The sequence below is a fragment of the Sceloporus undulatus genome, chromosome 10 (assembly GCF_019175285.1).
Source record: "Sceloporus undulatus isolate JIND9_A2432 ecotype Alabama chromosome 10, SceUnd_v1.1, whole genome shotgun sequence".
Classification (NCBI taxonomy): domain Eukaryota; kingdom Metazoa; phylum Chordata; class Lepidosauria; order Squamata; family Phrynosomatidae; genus Sceloporus; species Sceloporus undulatus.
The window spans coordinates 16,688,175-16,704,031 of NC_056531.1; the positions used below are offsets into that span (position 1 = coordinate 16,688,175).

The 15,857-nt window shown below is 48.8% G+C and overlaps 1 protein-coding gene across 2 annotated transcripts in view; it reads left to right on the forward strand.

Annotated features, from left to right (window-relative positions):
- The window catches only part of LOC121916644 (cAMP-specific 3',5'-cyclic phosphodiesterase 4C-like), an 83,630-nt gene that overhangs the window by 44,257 nt on the left and 23,516 nt on the right, over positions 1-15,857 (forward strand). For both annotated transcript variants that reach the window (XM_042441948.1, XM_042441949.1), the window contains 5 exons: positions 3,076-3,267; positions 10,976-11,012; positions 11,440-11,516; positions 12,202-12,242; positions 13,973-14,085. In XM_042441948.1, the coding sequence (XP_042297882.1) occupies positions 3,076-3,267; positions 10,976-11,012; positions 11,440-11,516; positions 12,202-12,242; positions 13,973-14,085 (460 nt within the window). The remainder of the gene's footprint in view (positions 1-3,075; positions 3,268-10,975; positions 11,013-11,439; positions 11,517-12,201; positions 12,243-13,972; positions 14,086-15,857) is intronic.

Consider the following 15,857-nt stretch of genomic DNA (forward strand, 5'->3'; position numbering starts at 1 on the left):
TCACAAAACTACACATCCCTTTTTACTACCTGGTGATATCTTTGACTCTTGTTCTTTTAGTTTCATTTCCCCTCTGTGTGTGTTTTGTGTGTTTGCTATCTTTTCTTGCCCGTTTCTTTTCCAAACCGAATTCATGTGCATAAAACTACACATCCCAGGATTCTGTCAGATGAAGCCATGGCAAGGTTAGGCTATCAAGGTTTCTGAGCTTCCCAGAAACCACAGGTTGGAAAAGTTACTTTAGGGTCTTGGTTGTTTTCTCTCCCAAATAAACTTTCCCCATTGCTGTTCAGCAAGTCTTTTCTCTTTGGTCTGAATCCATATTGGTTTCTGCTCAGGAGAAAAGCCAATTGGAAACAGGCTGGCCTGGCCATCCTTTCCAATAACCATTGAATCAAAGGGTTGGAATCTACCTCTGGGGACACCTAAGGGTCATTTAGTCCACCCCAATCCCTGGTCTAGAGACTGAGGGGGGGGGGAGACCCTTCCTTGCCTTCCTCCCAGCTCTGACCCATCTCTCTGAGCCTGCAAACCTCTGAGCCTGCAAACCTCTGAAAATTAAAGTGCCATAAATATTTGAACACTCTGTCAGCCTCAGAGGATGGCAATGGCAAAAAACCCTTTGAAGAAACTTCTCAAGAAAATCCCTTAAGGTCGCTGTAAGTTGGAAATGACTTGACGGCAAACAACAACAACAGCAGCAACAAATGTCTGAAAAGGGAAAGGGGGAGATAGTGGCCTATCTCATCTGAACATGCACAGAGTGCTTTTTCTGCCGACTGGATGACAGTGTAAAAAGGGGACGGTAAAGAACTGCTGGAAAGACGGTGACTTGAACAAATTTCCTGGGTCAGGGACAGAATAAGAGACTCCTTTTTGAGCATCACATAAGGTGGTGCCCATGTGTCAGATCTGGGCCTGGTATTTCTGTGCCCAGTGAGAATGCAGAGGACCTTCACCCCATCCCAGTCCCTGTCACTGGGGCATTCAGCAGGGTGAACTATATTTCTCCCAAAGATTTCTGACCCACAATTGATGCTTTGTCCCACCCCAGTGCCATGGGGGGAAATGAACCAGAAGCCAAACAATGGGTGGTTTTTGAAGCCCCAGATGGCATGGGGGTGAATGTTTGCCTTGTACCAACTCAAGGGCCCCACAGCCCTCTGCTTCTCAGTGAGCCACCAAGAGGCAAAGAGTCCACCCTCTTTATGCCAGACAGGTGAGCACCAAGGGGTCTTAATGGAGGGAACCCCTGGCATGGTCTCCCCCAGTCCCCACACCCCAGTTTGGGGCTTGTGTTCTAGAGACAATCAGCCCATTATGCCACCCTTCCGGGCACTGACGTGAGCGCCAGCCACCCGCTGAACGGGGCCCCATTGTTCTGGGTCCTGGGTCAGAGGGGAGGGAAGGGATGAGTATGCCCTGCTCAGTGAGTCCCTTGTGGGCCTGTCAGAGTGGTGCCACGAGGAAAAGATGCTGCCATGCACCCAGCGCCCCTTACGGAGGCACTCCTGCATTGACTATGTGCGGGGGAAGATAAGGTAGGTGCCAACCAGAGATTTGTAGAGTGAGCAATGTAGCATTCGTGGCTCTCCTTCCCATTGTGTCCTTTCAACAACCCTGTGAGGAAGATCAGGCAGAGCAAAACTGGTCACTGAGAAAGGTTTCATGGCTTAGTGGCAACGCTTGAACCCAGAACTAAGTGGACACTTACTATCCACACTGAGCTCGGACTGACATCAGGAGGTCATGATTCAGGTGTCATGTAATGGAAGACCAGGGTTGGTGGCCCTTTGGGAAAGATTTGGGAGAGTGTGATGGCCTTTCTGTAGGATGCTTGGCATGGCTGTTGTGTTCATAAGCTGTCCATGACCTTTGCTGAAACACACTCATTCTTAAGTTGCCTTGGAGCAGAGGTGCAGAGTGACTTTGGAGCCTTTTGGTGCTTCCTTGGCATCCCCAGTGTTAAGACTCCCAAGCAGGTTGGACTGGATGACTGCCTTGTGTCGCCTGCACTGTTAAATGTTTCTTCCAAAGTCTGCAACACCTGCAGTTCCTGGCAGTCTGCCTCGTCTCTGCCCGATCCCTGATAATGTTGCTGGAGTCCTTTTTCCCAAATCCCTGGTGGGGCATCCGCTTCTTTTCTCACACAGCATCATGGAAAGAGGAGCAGAGCCAAGAGACGCAAAGACATCCTTCATCCGTCCTGGCTGAGCTGTGCAGTGGGGCCCTGTAGGGAAAGGAAAGGACAATAATCTGGTTTTAGGATTTCATAGAAGTCCCTTTGGTCATTGCTTTTTGGGGAGCAGGTTATGGTTGTCTTGCAAAGCCGAAAAAGATGCAAAACCAAACCTGTTGAAGGGGTGGCTGGACTGTGTGTGTATTATGTAACTTCATGTCATTTCTGACTTACGGTAGCCCTAACACAAACCTATCCTGGGGTTTTCTTGGCAAAATTTGTTCGGTGGAGATTTGCCATTGCCTTCCCTTGAGACTGAGTTTTTTAGCCATAGCAACTGGACCCAGCACTGTGTAGTGATTTGAGTGTTGGACTACGACTTTGGAGACCAGAGTTCGAATCCTGGCATGGCCATGGGAAACCCCTGGGTGACATTGAGCAAGTGTACACTGTCAGCTTCAGAGAAAGGCAATGGCAAATCTCCTCTGGACAAATGCTACTAAGAAAATCTGGTGATAGGTTTTCCTTAAGGTCACTAAGTCAGAAATGACTTTGATTAAGGTGTGTGTGTGTGGGGGGGGGGGGGAACCCAGATCTTGGAAACATTTTTTAAAACTACAAGCTCCAGAATCTGGGGCATTGGGGAAGATGTGGGGATGGCTGGGGGATTCTTGGGGCTGTAGTCCAAAAAGTAATGTTTCTGTTAAAAAGAAAAAACCTACTTCAAAAAAACTAGATGAAGCACACACACACACACGAAACAAACCTACTAGATATATTTGGATTGTTTATTCTTGCATGGCAGGGGGTTGGACTGGATGGCCTTTGGGGTCTCCTCCAACTCTTAGGATTTTATATTTTACATTCCTTTCTGCCCCTCTTTTCTTTCCCTGCAGCTTCGACATTGAGAATGGCTTCTCTCCAGGCCGGAGCCCTTTGGACCCCTCAGCTGGCCCCGGTCTGGGGCTCGTGCTTCAGGGGGCCACCCCACACGGTCAACGTCGAGAGTCCTTCCTGTACCGCTCAGACAGCGACTATGACCTCTCACCAAAAGCCATGTCCCGCAATTCTTCCATCGCCAGCGACATGTGAGCATGAAGGGGAACACGGCACTTGCAGGGGGTTGCAAACCTGGTTAGCAGACTAAGGCTGAGCAGAAGATGTGCAACAATCCCCCACATCCCACAATCCTCCCTCAACCCACAGTCTTCCTCTCCCTTACACCATCACTGTTGGGCAGAAGTCCTCTGTTATTTCACTGTCATGGCTGCAAAGTCTCTGCCATGGATTAGTTTGGGAACATTCAAGACTATCCCAAATAATCCTCTATTGGAACATTTGTTGGGAAATGTGAGAGATAAGAATGGGTCTTTTGAGCAGAATAATCAATTTGGCAAGGCCAAAAATCAACATTGACCCATCCCACTCCCACTCCTGCAGAATTCTAGCAGAAAAAAGTAGTAAGTTTGGCTTCTTTATATGGTTTCACAACGAATGACTATCTCAAGCAGAGTAATCAATTTGACAAGGCAAAAGCTGAACAATGACCCATCCCACTCACTGATTTCTAGTAGAGAAAAGAAATAAGTTTGTCTTCTTTGTAAAACATATGAAGAAGACAAAACTTTTTTATCTAGAATTCTGTGGGAGTTAGACAGGTCGTTCAGCTTCTGCCTTGCCAAATTGATTACTATGCTTGAGAGAGCCATTCTCTGTAAAACATTTAAAGAAGACAAATCTCTTTTTTTCTCCCATTAGAATTCAGTTGGAGTGGGATGGTTCAGCTTGTGCCTTGCCAAACTGACTACTCTGCTTAAGAGATCCATCTCTCCCATTTCCCAACAAGTGTGCCAGCAGAGTGGTCCTTTGTGCATTTTTGGATAGTCTTGAATGTTCCTGGATTAATCCATGGCAGAGACTTTGCAGTCATGACAGGGAGATAACAGAGGACTTCTGCCTAATGGGGATGGTGGAAAGGAAAGGAGGATTTGCACCCACTCTATACGCGGCTTCTACTTTATGTGGAAGCCTCACTGTAATCAAATGAATGGGGGCACGCCCATGGCGCATGTGTCCCATGCTGCCGCGAACACAAGCCCCTTACACAGAATTTGCCTTACGCAGGGGGGTCTGGAACAGATCCCCCCGAGTAAGGAGAGGTTCTACTGTACTCATTCATAGTTTAACATATGGTCTTGCAGGCAGGCAGGTCAGCAAGCTAACCCTGGAGAAAATGGTTGCTCGGAGCTACAGATGTTAGCCAAGATCCTTCTTTAGGATTCTGTAGCATAAATCTTTACAATGCTTGTGCTATGAAACCCATGTGAAATGACAACATTGTGCGATGAAATGCGCTTCTTCTTTGTGGTCTCTTCGAATCATACAAATGGGTTTTACTGCACCTGCGCAGTACTGTTCGGAAATTTCTAGAATCACTGGGCAAAGTACTCTTTGCAACATATGGCAACTTTTTGGCGGTAACTCCGCCCACCCGTATAAAGCCCCTGCTTCCTCTCTTTTCCCCATTTCCTTTTTTTCCGCCGCGTTAGCTGCTGTTTGGAACTTCGCTTGCTTCTACATCTCATTTGAATCACTGGTATTGACCTCAGACCGCTTTCACTTTCACCTTTTTCTGACCTCCACCTGGACTTTGATCTCTCGGCTCGTCTTGACCTTGTTTGCGGACTCTCCCTCGAATTTGTCGATCCCGGTCGAGATGTCTCCTCCATTTAAGAAGTGCAACGCCTGTGGGGGCAAGGTTCCAGTCCAAGACCCGCACTCCTCCTGCTTGCTGTGCCTGGGGAAGGACCACGACACCAGGTCCTGCATCTTATGTAAATCGATGACATCACAGGCCAGAAAAAAACGGGAATCCCATCTGACCTCGGCTGTCACCCAGGGCAAGGTCCATGGGGAGGGCTCCCGGCCAGCTTCAGCCCCTTCAGCTTTGACCTCTGCTCTGGTGTCGATGGCTCGGGACAGCCCATCAAGTGCGGCCTCTGCTCCGCCTGTTGTTGTGGCCCATAGCTCCGCGGAGCCCAGCGCTTCTATTCTCGTGGCCCGTGACCCAGACAGGTCCAGTGCCACCGACAGGCCCTCCAAGCGCCCCCACAAAACGTCGGGGATGGAGGGTTCCATGGCTGCTGCATCCCCTGCCCGGACTGTGATGACCCCGGCGGACTCGACCCCGAAGTCTAAGTCTACAGCTCCCGACTCTGCGGCCTGAAAGACGGCATCGGCATCTGTTTCGGTCTTGAAGTCGTCCAAGGCGGATGCTAAAACTCTTGGGGATGACTCCTGGACTTCCAAGGACCTTCCTTAGACCTCGAGATCCGACGGTTCCGAACGGGGGACCTCTGGTACCGTTGCCAGGAGAAAGGACAAGCCATCCAAAGGGAAGTCCTCCGACACCGCCAAGCTCTCTGAGCTAACCTTGAACCCTTTCTTCCCACTGGAAGCTCCTAAGGCTCCGAAGAGGAGATCTACCACTACCGAGCCGGCCCCTCCGGTCTCTAAGAAGCTCAAGCCTTCCCATGACTCGGGATCGAAGAAGTCTTCTAAGAGCTCCGGTCACTCAGCGACTACAAGACACCGCTCTCCAGACCATACCCTTACTACTCCAGTTCCGGAGTCGCAGAAGGGTGCAGATACAAGGAGAGACCTTTCACCCCAGGGAGCGGACACATCTTCTATGACTCCAAGATGGACCGCTATTTCATGGCGGTCCCGAGGGAGACAGCTTTTCAAAAGTTTACCTCTAAACTTAATCTCCGACCGGTCCAGACTGGACCAGCGTAAGCCCTCATCCTCGATTCCGAAACCGTCGGTGACGGCAGCGGCCCATCCAGAGCCAAGGCAGGCTGTGGCCCTGGCTTCGACTCCTCGCAAGCGGTCTGAACTGACGCTCCATCCTGAGTTGGATTCGGAACCGGAAATGATCCCACCCTCGGAGGATCCATCGGACGACGAGCTATCTCCGCAGGGTTCACCTCAGGAACTCCACCACCCTGAGCCAGCCTCTCCCACCGATGACATGCGTACGTTCAATGAGCATGTAATCAAGATGTCCAGGGCTCTGGACATCGAGTTGGCGTACCCTGAGGAAGCAGCAAGGGATCCGGTGGAACGCCGGGTACATGGGCGTGTACCGACCCCACCGTCCATTCCACTTCTTCCATCCCTAGAGACCATCATTAAGAGGTCTTGGGAAACACCGGCGTCGCTAGTGGGGACTTCCCGGAAGATAGAGTCTTTGTATCGAGTGTCACCAGCGAGCTGTTCTTGGTTGGCGTCGCACCCCAAGCAGAACTCGGCAATCATTGAGGGGGCCCAACTGACTTCCACTCAGAAGCAGGCCACCTCTCCTGTGAACCGCGAGGCCCGGAAGATTGATGGTCTGGCCAAAAAGGCATACTCTGCAACTGCCTTGGCGGTCAAGGCCATCAATTACACGGCATGCATGGGGGCCTATGTACAGGCGCTGATGGAGGGCATTTTGCCTATTATCCCGGGTGTCCCTGATGATGCTCAGCGAAAGCTTGTCGAGATCAGGGACGAGACCCACTCCATTGGTGGCTGGCTAATTACGGCGTCTCACAATGTGGCCGACTGTGCAGGCAGAGCTATGTCGGCTTCGATGGCTCTTCGACGACACGCATGGCTCCGTGGTACCGACCTGACTCCAGGGGTTAAAGCCGCTATAGAGGACATGCCACTGGACGACTCGGAACTCTTTAATACTGAAACCGACGAGCGGCTGAATAGAAAGTTCAAGATGAAAGCTGCGGCTAAGAAGCACGGCAGGTTCTCTTCCTCCACTCCACAGTTTTGGAAGAGGCAGCATCCTTGGCAGGCACAAGGTCAGTCCTTCAGGTCTTTTTACCAAGACCAGCAATTCCAACATCAGGGGTCCCAGCGATCTAGATACCCCTCTCAGTCTTCTTCCTCTTCTGGCCAACAAGGGTTCCCTGCTCGGTACCGTAAGCCCCGCTGACAGGATGCGGAACAAGCCAAGAAAAGGTCCTGAAGAGTCCCTGCCTGCTCCGTCCCCTCGCCCCCCTTTTTCTTGGACATTTTGAGGCCCTTTGCTAACACCTGGGCTTCCATAATTACCAACTCGTGGGCCCTTAACAACATCCGTAGGGGTTATGCCCTCGAGTTTGAAGAACTCCCCCCAATGGGAGTTTTCGTTTCCACCTTACCCTCGGACACCCTTCTCGACAAAGTACGCTCTTTATTGGAAAAAGGGGCTATTTCCCCAGTACAGACCAAACAGCTGTCTGGGGCTTTCTTTTCAAGATACTTTGCGGTACCGAAACCTGACGGAGGAATCAGACCCATCCTAGATCTGAGAGCCCTGAACCTTTTTCTCCGATACTGTCGGTTCCAAATGGTAACATTGGCATCTATTCTACCTCTTCTTCACCAGGGACTGTGGTTTGCAACGGTGGATTTGAAGGATGCCTACTTTCATATAGGGATTCGAGAGTCCCACAGGAGATTCCTCACCTTCGCTGTCAGTTCCACCGTCTATCAGTACAACGTCCTTCCCTTCGGCCTTGGAACAGCACCGAGAGTCTTCACCAAGTGCATGGCACTGTTAGTCTCTTACCTTCACCAGAAAGGCTACAGAGTGTTTCCGTACCTGGACGATTGGCTTCTGGCAGCTACTTCGGAGATAGAGCTCTGGGAGGCCATCGACTTTGTCTTAGCCCTCCTGAGATCCCTCAGATTGGTGGTCAACATGGAAAAGTCCCACCTCGTTCCATCCAGGTGCGTCAAGTTCATTGGTGCCATTCTCGACGCCGAAAGTTGTATCGCCTATCTCCCTCCAGACCGTTTCCATGCACTACTGTCTACGGTACAATTACTTCTGGCCCACAGAAGAGTCGGGGCCAGGGACGTTCAGGTGGCTCTGGGCCATATGGCCTCGACAACCTTCGTGACCCCATGGGCGAGACTTCGTTTTCGACCGCTCCAAGCATGGTTCCTGTCGGTCTTTGACCCGATGATGGATCCTCCCTTTAAGTGGCTGACCGTCCCAAGGCCCGTGGCTTCTTCCCTGAAATGGTGGCTAGACTCCCGCAACGTTTGCGTTGGCTTGCCTTTTTCCCCGCCTCAACCGCAGCTGACCCTGACGACAGACGCTTCCCTGGACGGATGGGGAGCCCACCTCCTCGACCTACTTGTAAAGGAGAAGTGGTCCCGAGACGAGCGGGTTCTCCACATCAATGCCCTCGAAATGTTGGCAGTAGAAAAGGCTCTGAGGGCTTTTGAGTCGGCGGTCTCCAACAAGGTGGTCCTCCTCAGGACGGATAATACAACCGTCCTGTACTACATCAACAAGCAAGGGGGGACCAAGTCCAGGACCCTGTTGGACATCACTCTGTGAATTTGGGACTGGTGCATTGCGAGACGGATCCTCCTCCATGCATTTCACCTCCCGGGAGAAGAGAACGACTTGGCGGAGCAGCTCAGCAGGTTGTCTTCAGTCTGGCACGAGTGGAGACTCCATCCAGACACGGTCGGCGAAATCTTCGACCGATGGGGGACCCCTCGGATCGATCTCTTTGTGACTGATGCCAACATGCATTGTCCCGGGTTCTGCTCCAGGACGCGCAGCGAGAACTCCCTCCGAGACGCGTTCAGTTTCGTGTGGTCAGGAGAAATGCTCTACGCCTTCTCTCCGTTTCCACTGATTGTCCGAGTGGTGGCCAAGATGACGGCGGACCGTTCGGAAGCGATCCTCATCACGCCGTGGTGGCCCAGGCAGCCGTGGTTCCCATCCCTCCTGCACCTCTCCGAGGAAGCCTTCCTCCGCATCGAGTTTCGCCCGGACCTTCTCACAATCCAGGACGGCTGGGTTCGGCATCCGGACATAGAGAAACTACTGCTGGTGGCGTGGAGGATCCATCCCTAACTGCATTGCCTGCCTCGGTACGGATGGTAATCCTTGCTGCCCAAAAGCCTTCCACCCGGAGGTCCTATGCCTCCAAGTGGAAGAGGTTCCGCCGGTTCCTGTCCGGGAGGGACCTTTCTCTGGCTCAGGTCACAACTCCGGTGGTGCTGGAGTTCCTTATGGAACTATTGGAGGTGGGACTATGCCTCACCTCCATTAAGTGCTACTTGTCTGCTATTTGTTCTCATTTCCAGTTTAGAGACAAACCTTTTTTCAGGGAACCTTTGGTAAAGAGCTTCCTAAAGGGCTGTGGGAACCTCTATCCCCCAGCATCGGTTCTGACTACTGCTTGGAATCTGGACGCAGTGCTGTCTGCCTTACAATCCAAGCCCTTTGAACCGATGGCCACAACGGACTTAAGACTTTTGACTTGGAAGACTGCCTTCCTTGTGGCCATTACCTCTGCCCGCCGTGCGGGCGAACTTTGTGCCTTGCGGAGAGACCAACCCTTTTTAAGATTCCATAAGGATAAGGTTGTCCTCCGCACCGACATCACCTTCTTGCCTAAGGTGGTGTCTGCTTTCCACATGTGTCAGGACATTGTTCTGCCAACCCTGGCCATGAACCCGACAACCGAGGTCGAACGGACTTTGCACACCTTGGATGTCAGGAGGGCTCTGGCCTTCTGTTTGGACAGGACTGCGGGTTTGAGCCGTTCCGAGAGATTGTTTCAATGCTACTCGGAACTGAAGAAAGGGCTGCCGGTTTCGGCGCAGAGGTTTTCTAAATGGGTGGCCAGTACCATCCACCTCTGCTATGAACTACTGGGCAGACCTCTCCCGACCAGGGTGCGGTCACATGCAACCAGGGTGGTAGCAGCATCCTCCGCGTTCTTGAATGAGGTTCCCTTGGAGGATGTCTGTGAAGCTGCTGTCTGGTCCCAGCCAATGACTTTTATCAAACATTATAGGCTGGACACTAGGCAGGATGCGACTTTTGGAAGGGCAGTATTGGTTTCTGGGTTGCACTAACTTCTCTACATTCCAAATATACTGTTCATGTTTACAATAATCCTGTTCCTTCTATTTGAAGAAGTATTTTTGTACCATATGGTTGTTTACAACATTTCTGGGTACATGGTGTTCCTTTGATGGGGATTTTGTTACCTTTAGTGTGCTTGGATGCACTTTAGGTGGCCGTAGGTCTTGCATGACCTCACTGGTTGACTATTATATTGCCTTGCACTGTTTTCAGTGCTATGTTTGCATATACCTAAAATGACTGATGCAGTATTGGTTCCAAAATGTTTATTGTTTGAAAATAAACCGTCTTGATGAACCTCTCTTGATCTCTGGATACTCCCTCTGCAACTTTCCTAAGCTTGTCAGTCTAAACCCATTTGTATGATTCGCAGAGACCATGAAGAAGGAGGACAGGTTGCTTACCTGTAACAGTATTTCTTCGAGTGGTCATCTGCGAATACATACAAATCCCGCCCATCCTCCCCTTAGTGTCCTGCTCTTATTGGCTCATTCATGTCGCGTATGCGGCGTCAAAATTGCGGAACTGGGGAAAAGAGCGGGAAGCAGGGGCTTTATACGGGTGAGCGGAGTTACTGCCAAAAAGTTGCCATATGTTATAAAGTGTACTTTGCCCAGTGATTCTAGAAGTTTCCGAACAGTACTGTGCAGGCACAGTAAAACCCATTTGTATGTATTCGCAGATGACCATTCGAAGAAATACTGTTACAGGTAAGCAACCTGTCCATCTCATAGCGTAATCTTTCCTTGCACATGTGCAGCTCAGTTTCCACGATAATGTCCAACGCTTCCACCATGTTTGTAAGATGCCAAGGGGCTTTTGTATCTCTAATATGTTTTGCCTTTCCTTCTTTGCAGGCATGGAGAAGACCTGATTGTCACCCCCTTTGCACAGGTAGGGATCCTTCTGGAGGTCTGTGTGCTGGGGGCGGGGGTCTGTGTTTGAGGGCAGGAAAGCTAGACAAGGAGACTAGAAGGTGTTGGTGACCAATTCCACAAGGCCAGACTAAGAACAGAAGCCAAGCCACATCAGCATGGCTTTGGATCGGGAAAGTGATGGCAAGCTGGGAGTGTCTGCAGCAGTTTGCTTTTGCCTGAGCCTGCTGGGAAGGACAAGATTTAGCCCCTCTTCTTCTAGGCAAAGGAAATCCCCAGAGGTGATTTTCTCAGTTCCTTCCTCTGAAAGAGAGCATCCAGCACATGGGATTCATTGTCAATCTCCCATCCAGGGACTAACCAGGGCTGTCCCTGCTTAGCTTCCGAAATCAAATAGGATCTTGTGCCTTTTAGCATATTTTTGTGTCTTTAATTCCTCCCCATAGGTCCTGGCCAGCCTACGGACAGTGAGAAGCAACTTCACCATTTTGACTCATGTGCAACAGGAGCGCAGTGGCAAGAAGTGAGTTAATGGAAAGGTCAACCTGGATTATTTCTGCAGTGCGGACACAGCATGAGTGAATTCAGATACTTTTAGTTATAACGTGTTATTTTGTGAGTAGGACAACAAGGACATGATGAGACTTATTTATTGCAATGGACATAAACAGTCTGTTGCCATGATCCTTTTTTAAAAAGTAACAAGTTATATTTATTTGGCATTCCTAAAACATTGATGGGGAAAATGTCATTGGTGTTTGGGATTTGGACCAAAATTTTAATGTATTTTTAAAGTGTATATTAATATTCTGTTGTTTATATTTATATTACTTTTATATATGTATCGTCTCAATCCGCAGGGACAGGCAGGAAATATTATTGTTATTATTCTTATTCTTATTCTTATTATTAAAAAAAAGAAAAAAATAACATGATGGAAAAGTGACACATTAGTGACATCTGCATCTGAAGAAGTGGATCAAAATGCATAACTGTTCATGCAAAAATAAATGGGTTTTAAAGACTGCTGCCACCCTGCAGAATTAATGCATTTTGATACTGCTTTAACCATTATGGATCCATTCTATGCAGTGCTGGGACCTGTAGCTTCTTTTGGTCCCAGGGCACTCGTTGGCAGAGGAGGTTAACTAACCGACAAAACTACAGATCCCAGATGCTCATGCTCACCTTCATGCTGTGTTTTTCAGGAGAGCATCCGGTGCACCCACGCCCAGAGTCAACCTGTCTGGTAAGTGCTACTCAGACATCTGTGGGACAGTTTCTCTTAGGGTTTCCTTTAAAGCAGCCCTGTAGCTCTTCTTCCCAACAAGTCTGCCAAGCGGGCCATAGTTAACACTCAAGATTGGAGCAAGTTTGATGTGTAAGAATATGAGGTTTCCAAAGAAAAAGTCATGTTAGTAGGACCTAAATACCCAAAAGACACCATCAGATCCCATCTCAGCTTGGAAACTAAGCAGGGTTAGCCCTGGTTAGTCTTTGGATGGAAACCACTAACGAATACCAGATACTGGAGGCTCTATTTCAGAGGAAGGAACTGGCAAAACCGCCTTTGAGTAGCCCTTGCCTAAGAAAACCCTAGAAAATGCATCATGGTGCTGCCATGACAAGGAATGCCATGGCCACCCCAGACTCAGGGTCCCAGAAACTTCTCCTATTGTGGCTGCGTTATGGGGAGCTATCCGTGCTTCACTGTCCTTGTTAAAAGTAACTTTTTCTCCAAAGCTCAAACAAAACAGAGAAAATGAGCGAGAGGGGACGTCTTTCTTTGACAGAAAAATTCAGGTGGGAAAGAACTGCAGAAAAGGAGAAACATTCAGTAGTTTTCTATACCCAAATCTATTTTGGGGAGGGGGGAGAGTGTTTGTCCATCTTGAGCCTGAGCTGTCCCTGAAATCCAGCAGTGCCTGGAATTAAGTACATCATATGGTGCGTCTACACTGTTGAAATAATGCAGTTTGACCCCATTTTTTTTTAAATAAATCTTTATTCACGCTATACAACCATACAATATAACCTGCAGTAATCATAACAGTAATCGTGACAATGCCTCTTTCGAAACTCTTCTTTTGTTAAGCACCAAACAAACCCCCCCCAAAAAAGAAAAAAACAAAGAAAAAGAGAAAAGAAAAAAAAAACAAGAAACAACAAAAACAGACGACATTTTTTTTTTGTCTGCCAGATGTTGACTGATATGAAACATGCCCTACATGTTTATGTACCTCGATTAAAGTTTGTGACGCTGAGTTATATCTCACACCGCGCGTCTGGATGCATTTATTTCAGTGTAAAGCCCATACCTGCAACACTCTAATACCTTTTAATCACCTTATAACATGCAGGGAAGGAGAGAAAGTTTCAAAAATCTTCCTACTCTGCAAACTGCAAAGGAAGTTATTTAACTCTTCGAGGGGCACCATCTTTTTTTGCAGTAGTCAAGGAAAGACTTCCAGGCCTGTTTCCCTTCGTGAGCCCTATCCTTCAATTCCAACGTAATCATATCCATTTCTATAGTATTAAAGGATTTTTGTAACCAATTATCAATTGTTGACAGTTTCTCTGTGCGCTAAAATTTAGCGATTGTTATTCTCGCGGTAGTAAGCAGATATAAAATTTGTTTGAGATATTTCCTAACTTCCTGATTTTCAATTATGTTTAAGAGGAAGATTTCGGGTGTAAAATTTATTTTAATTTTATATATATCTTGTAAAATTCTGTGCGCTGAGTTTGACCCCATTTTAACTGCCATGGCTGAGTCCTACAGGATCCTGGGACTGGTACTTTGACAAGTTACAAAGTAGGCTCAAGACCTTGCAAAACTCCAAATCCCAGTATTCTGTAGCATGGAGCCATGGCAGTTAAAATGATGTCAACCTGCATTGTTTTTACAGCATAGATGCACCCCAAGGCTATGCCTTGTGGGCTGCCCGCTCTTCAACAGTGCCCGCTTGCTCTTTGCAGAAGATGCCTTCCAAAAATTGGCTGTGGAGACGTTGGAGGAGTTGGATTGGTGTCTGGATCAACTGGAGACACTGCAGACCCGCCACTCAGTCAGCGAGATGGCCTCCAACAAGGTAATGAACCTAGTGCCCAGGTGGGGATGTGGCACCAAAGGGGAAAAGTTGTACCCAGATCCACGTCATCCTCAGGGCCTGTGCCAGCTTCTGAGCACAACGGAGACTTGAATCCAGGGCCAGATTATGGATAGTTTAAGCAAGGTACAGCAGAGGGTCCCTGAATATAAAGGGGAGGAAAATATAGATCATGCCAAGAGGTTCGGAAAACTTTTAGCAGCACCTCTAAGATGTCAGAGTGGTATATCCTCTCTGGGTTTTAGTCTGAATTTTAAAGGGGCTCTCCAAAGCACTGAACCTTGGAAAACCTGGTTGAAGTTTGGACTAAAAGACAGAGCAGATTTACCATCTTGGTGATATGAGTACCACCAACCTGCTTTTTAGAGGGCCTTGGTGGCACAGTGGTTAAATGCCTGTGCTGTAGCCACTCACACACAAACCATAAGGTGGTGAGTTCTATACCAATAGCAATAGCAAGTCCAATACCAATACCAATAGCCAGGGCTCAGGCTTGACTCAAGCTTGCATTCTTCTGAGGTTACTAAAATGAGTACCCAGCTTGTTGGAGGCAATTGGCTTACAGTTGTAAACCGCTCAGAGACTGCTTAGGTGACATGAGGCGATATATAAATGAAGCTGCTATTGTCATTGCTATAGAAGGTTTACAATTGTTGCATTTCACCTTGAGTTTTTGGGGGCCCAATCTGTGTCCTCAAATTCATGGACATCTGGGCATATCTTTCCACCATGCAGGAAGCCATAATCATAGTATCCTAGAGTTAAGAGAGACCCCAAGGGGCTATGTACAGAATCATAGAATTGTAGAGTTGGAAGAGACCTGAAAGGCCATCCAGTCCAAACCCATTCTGCCAGGCAGGAAATCTCAAAGCATCCTCATTGACAGATGGCCATCCAGCCTTTCCTTAAAGACCTCCAAGGATGGAGACTCCACCATAATCTCCAAGGAAGGAGTGTGTTCCACTGTCAAACAGCCCTTACTCTCAGGAGGTTCCTCCTAATGTTGAGCTGGAAGCTCTTTTCCTGGAGCTTGCATCCATTGTTTTGGATCCTATTCTCTGGAGCAGCAGAAAACAAGCTTGCTCCCTCCTCAATATGGCCTCCCTTCAAGTATTTAAACAGGGCTCTCATATCACCTCTTAACCTTCTCTTCTCCAGGCTAAACACCCCCAGCAGTTCCCTAAGTCTTTCCTCATAGGGCTTCATGGGTTTCCAGACCCTTCACCATTTTAGTTGCCCTCCTTTGGACACATGGCTCCAGTTTCTCAATGTCCTTTTTGAATTGTTTTGCCCAGAACTGGACACAATATTCCGGGTGGGGCCTGACCAGAGCAGAATAGAGTGGCACTATTACTTCTGTAATCTAACCCCCATCCGCCATGCAGGATGAACCATCCAAGCCCTCCCTAGGACAGATGCCCATCCAGTCTCTATTTAAAAACCTCCAAAGAAGGAGACTGCACGACACTCTGGGTTTCTGGAAATATTGCTACCTTCGACTTCTTTGCATGACAGTCTGGGTACCACAAGGGTTAAAGGGAGGCAATATCAGGTATCCCTGCCAGTCAATCCGAGTAGAAGCTGGCTCCTGCCCCAGCATCTGTGGCTTTTGATTGGACGGCTGGGAAGATGAGCGCTAGTGATGCTGCTGGAGTATCCTTGGCTCCTCCATCTGGAAGAGCCTTCCTCCCTCCATCAGCAGGATGCAGGCAGGGGAATCCCAGCCCCCTCCGCCTCCCTCACTTTGCTGAGTT